General features: G+C 44.9%; 1 protein-coding gene across 1 annotated transcript; it reads left to right on the top strand.

Moving 5' to 3' along the window:
- The first annotated feature begins 1,788 nt into the window (after window positions 1-1,788).
- Window positions 1,789-4,305, top strand: H2BW2 (H2B.W histone 2). Its single transcript, XM_017847915.1, has 3 exons — window positions 1,789-2,260; window positions 2,677-2,735; window positions 2,937-4,305. Exons 1-2 carry the CDS (start codon window positions 1,854-1,856, stop codon window positions 2,711-2,713), a joined length of 444 nt encoding a protein of 147 aa, XP_017703404.1. The 5' UTR covers window positions 1,789-1,853; the 3' UTR covers window positions 2,714-2,735; window positions 2,937-4,305.
- Window positions 4,306-4,517: the final 212 nt, after the last annotated feature.

Genomic DNA, 4,517 nt, shown 5'->3' with positions numbered 1-4,517 from the left:
TTGTGGACAAATGTGAACCTAAAAGAGTCAGTCTTTCAAGATGGATCCCAGTGACTGAGCCTAATCTGAAACTACAGCCAAGCTGCCACGTGCAGACTAGAGCCCACACATGCACTAGGAATTCCCCAAAAACCCACACCTCTGTCTAACTCTGCAGCTTTCAGAGGTCGCCTGAACCAACCAACCTGAGCTCACCTGCCCTGCCAATCAGGGCTCAGTCGTGTAGACCAATCAGAGCTCAACTGAGTCAACCAGTCAGAACTAAGTTTGAATCCTTTATTTACATGAATGGACTGCACTGAGAACCTTTCTGGGAACTTTCTCTATAATAGCCGTATCCTTTTTTAGTTCTCTGGAACTGCACCTTTGTTTTACACTGAAGTCTGCACCTCCCTGGTATGCAAGCTGTTCACAGGAATAGTCTCTTTCCTCCAAATTCCTTTTCAGAGAGCTTTCCTTCACAATACGATGCAAGAGGTGGGAGACATGCTTACTCACAGCCTTGGATTCAAATCCTGAAGTCACCACAATTAAAAGAAAACGAAAATCAAACAAAGAAATAAAAGTAGACAAACACCTCAAACTAATTTTCTCTTCAATTTACAAGGCTGAACAGCTTGAGGGCATTTATTGATTCAGGACTGGTCACCTGCTCACATTCTCAGCCAATGGTTCAGGCCCAGGGCTGAAGACACTTCATTAGCTGAGCCAGTGGAGAGTGGGGTTTCGGTCCTCTCATTGGATACTTCCATCGTAAGTGATGCGTACTCACAGGACATTAAGCTTTGCATTAAAAAAGATTGTGCACTGGGAAATAATAGAATTAGACAAACGTGAATGAGTTACAGTCCTTCAGTTTCTTGGAAGCTTGAAAAGGGTGCTGTTCATTGAATTTCTGATTTAGCTATTTCTGCACTGTGGGTTTTTGTTATGTATTTAAATGAATTGTATAAGAGAGGTAATGTTGAAAAAATATTGTATGAGGTCTGCTTGTTCCATTAGTAACGTTTGCCCCGTTTGATACTTCTAAATTGCTATTTATAGCAGTAGACTGTTTATCTTTGTGTGTATGTGTGTGTGTGTAATATGATTTAAGTAATATTTCAGGTATGAGTTTTGTAACCACGTTTATAAATGGTCTCAGACTTTTTTTTTTTTTTTTTTTTTTTTTTTTTTTTTTTTTTTTGTTTTGGTTTTAGGGTGCATCCTTCAGTGGGTATCAACATCATGTTTTATTTTCTTGGAATAAGTTTTCTCAGCCAGGCACAATAGCTCATGCCCGTAATCCCGGAAATTTGGGAGGTCAAGGCAGGAGAATCGCTGGAGTCCAGGAGTTCAAGACCAGCCTGAGGAAACATGATGAAACCACGTTGTACACTATACGTGTGTATGTGTGTGTGTGGGTGTGTGTGTCTGTGTATATATATAGTATGTATATATATGTCTTATCCAGGTGTGGTGGCACGAGCCTCTAGTCGCAGCCACTTGGGTGGCTGAAGAGGGAGCATCGCTTGAAACCAGGAGGCAGAGGTTGCAGTGAGCTGAGATTGCACCACTGCACTCCAGCCTGGGTGACAGAGCAAGACTCTGTGTTCCTTTGAGGTAGGTATCAGGGGCCGCTGAGGCCAGCAGACGCCCTCTGTGATTGGCTGATGTGATGCCAAGCAACAGGATCATCCAATCACCTTCAATGGAGAGAGGATTTTTGACAGGCTCCCTGGGTGACACTTCATCCAATCAGATGTCGAGTTGGACTGTGACGTAGAGCCACACGGCCATACCAAAGTGCCCGGCTTCCCTGGTCCACAACCGGCACAGTCTGGTCTTGCCATCTAGTGGCCGCTGCCTCCGCCATGGCTGAGGCTTCCTCTAAGACGACCTCTGAGGAAGACCAGAGCATTCAAGAGCCCAAAGGGGCCAACTCCACGACCATCCAGAAGAAGAGGCGAGGGTTCCAAGGCTCCCGCAGGCGCCATGCCAACCGCCGCAGGGACAGCTTCGGGGACAGCTTTGCCGCCTATTTCCCCCAGGTGCTGAAGCAGGTTGACCAGGGCCTCAGCCTTTCCCCGGAGTCCGTGAGTGTCATGGATTCTATGGTCCATGACATATTGGACCGCATCGCCACCGAGGCTGGTCGCCTGGCCCGCTACGCCAAGCGTGTGACCATCACCTCCCGGGACATCCAGGTGGCCGTGCGCCTACTGCTGCCGGGGAAGATGGGCAGGCTCGCTGAGGCCCAGGGCACGAATGCCACCCTCAGGTACACCAAAAGCAAGTGCGCTGTCTCAGGAGCACCTGAGCACCCGGAAAACCCAAAGGCTCTCTTCAGGGCCTCTGCACGTGGCCCTAAAGACCAGTGGCTCACCAAGGGAGGGTACCCCATCGGAGGTTAGGGTGGGTGGCACCCTGCCGGCTTGGGGGGCATGTGCTGTCCTGTGGTTTATCAAGCATTTTTCTCACTGTGCAGAACACTGTCAACTCCAATACATCTGTAGTGCAATATGCTCCAAGGAAAAGTAGGGGGTGTTTCCGTGATCGGGTTTCATTTCCTCGGTTTCCTAAATGACCGTTTTTATTAGTTATCTTTCTCGGTTATTTTATGATGACATTATCAAGGTCCTGATGTTTACTTTTTTCACTCTCATTCTCCTACGACTGTATGGTGGAACTTTCCAGAACTTCATTATGTGCGATATGGCAACAGAGAAAGTGAATACGCTGACATAAGAAGAGAGGTAACCCTCCTAAACGTGTTCAGCACCTCCCTCATCGTGAATCCATGTAAATAAGCAAGCGAGGCCCAGTTACAGTGTATATATAGCTAAATAAAATTTTCAGGAATCCATTCGTTTTTCAGCTTCCCCGACTCTGAGATCACTATTGCAATTCATTCTCTGTTTGCTCTGACAATAATTTTTTCATTTCTTTTTGAACAGAAACCTTCCTTACTTCCAGGTATGTGTCAGTAGGATTACTGAGTGTCCACAGAAACAGCTCATGCCTTAGTGTACAGTGGTGCAGCCAATGAGTGACCTGCAGTCTATGAGCAACAGTCATTGTCCCAATGTTGGGGGGAGTGACCCAAGCTCAACCCACAGCAGCCTTACTGTGGTATTCAACCTGGTGTTTAAAGGAACGGCAGTGTGATTCTTTACCTGATGTTTTTGTTTGCAGTGTTTGTAATCATGGTCTTTTAGGGCTATGAATCCAAAGCTAAGATTAATCTATGTTCCTTGTCCCTAACATCAAGTCATACAGGGCATTGGCAGCCATTAGCAGAAGTCAGATAATGCTTATTTCCTCAAGAGATTGGCATATTAATATTCTTGTTAATATTAACATAGACTACCATTCATTGTGCTCTCTTCTGGGTCCCAAGTCTTGGTATTTTTAGCATTTTTTTCTATAAGTGTGTTGCTGAATTTCAGAGCAGGTGCTGACTTTCCCATTGCTTTCCTTTTCAATTGATTTCCAGTCCCTGAGGATGTGGACAAGAGAACATACTCTGGGACTGCAACCCACAGGAATTTATTATGTTGTGCCTTGAAACTCAATCTATGGCCATTTTTGTTAAATGTTTCCTGTGAACTTTGAAACATCTCATAAACACCCCTTCTCCTTCATATGTAAAAACCAGTAAAGGATGGCATTCTCAGTCAAACCATGAAACAAAAGCTGGATAAATGCGAAAAATCAAAATTTTCTTGAACCCATCCGAAGTGGGAAACAACCACCCCAGAGGGCCCAACACATAGCCACATAGATTATTCCACCATTTAAAGAGGAATCCTTGGTCAAGAGGGAAATGGGTTCAGGGCAGGATAGTAGCCAGAGCTTCCCTGAGTGGGGCAGATGGGAATGGGGGAAGGTCACCTCCAGAGCCCCACTTGGGATCCACAGAGAAAGGATGTAGAACCAAGAAGTCCCCTCATTGGGATTTGTTACTTTCTGTTTTTCCAGATTGTTAGAAAAATGTTATGAAAATAGTTGAAGAGAAATGTTATGAAAATAGTTGAAGCTGTGCTTACTGCACAAGGAGACCAAGAAAATCCCCACAAAATCAGCTGCAAGTAAATCCCTCTGGATGGTGCCGCCAAATGTTCCTACAAGTCCAGAACAACACTTGCCAAACCAAAGATTCTTGGCAGAACCCTGTTTCTTTGCAGAGACAGAGCTGTGTAGCTGATCCAAAACACCACATGTCACTCAGTGACTTATTTCTCAATATGCTAATTGTTTTGCTGTAAAGTGCCAATGTTTCTGTGAATTAAGACCTACGAATAAATTTCTGAAGTTACCCTTGCATATGTGTGTAATTAGACAAGTCCTTTGAGAAACCAAATCCATTGGGATATTTCACCCTGGAATATGTGTTTTCCCTTTGTAAATTCAGAAATCAAAGAAGGCCATTAGTAAAACAGGGTCAACAATGAAATCTGACTTGCTTGTGGGGAGTGAAGAGGGATAGGACAAGGGGACTGATACCGGTGAATTATAGGAAGAGGAAAGGGGTGGAT

Source organism: Rhinopithecus bieti, unplaced genomic scaffold (genome assembly GCF_001698545.2).
Source record: "Rhinopithecus bieti isolate Rb0 unplaced genomic scaffold, ASM169854v2 scaffold_31152, whole genome shotgun sequence".
NCBI lineage: Eukaryota > Metazoa > Chordata > Mammalia > Primates > Cercopithecidae > Rhinopithecus > Rhinopithecus bieti.
The sequence above is the reverse complement of the archived record's forward strand: the minus strand, read 5'-3'. Positions and strand labels throughout refer to the sequence as shown.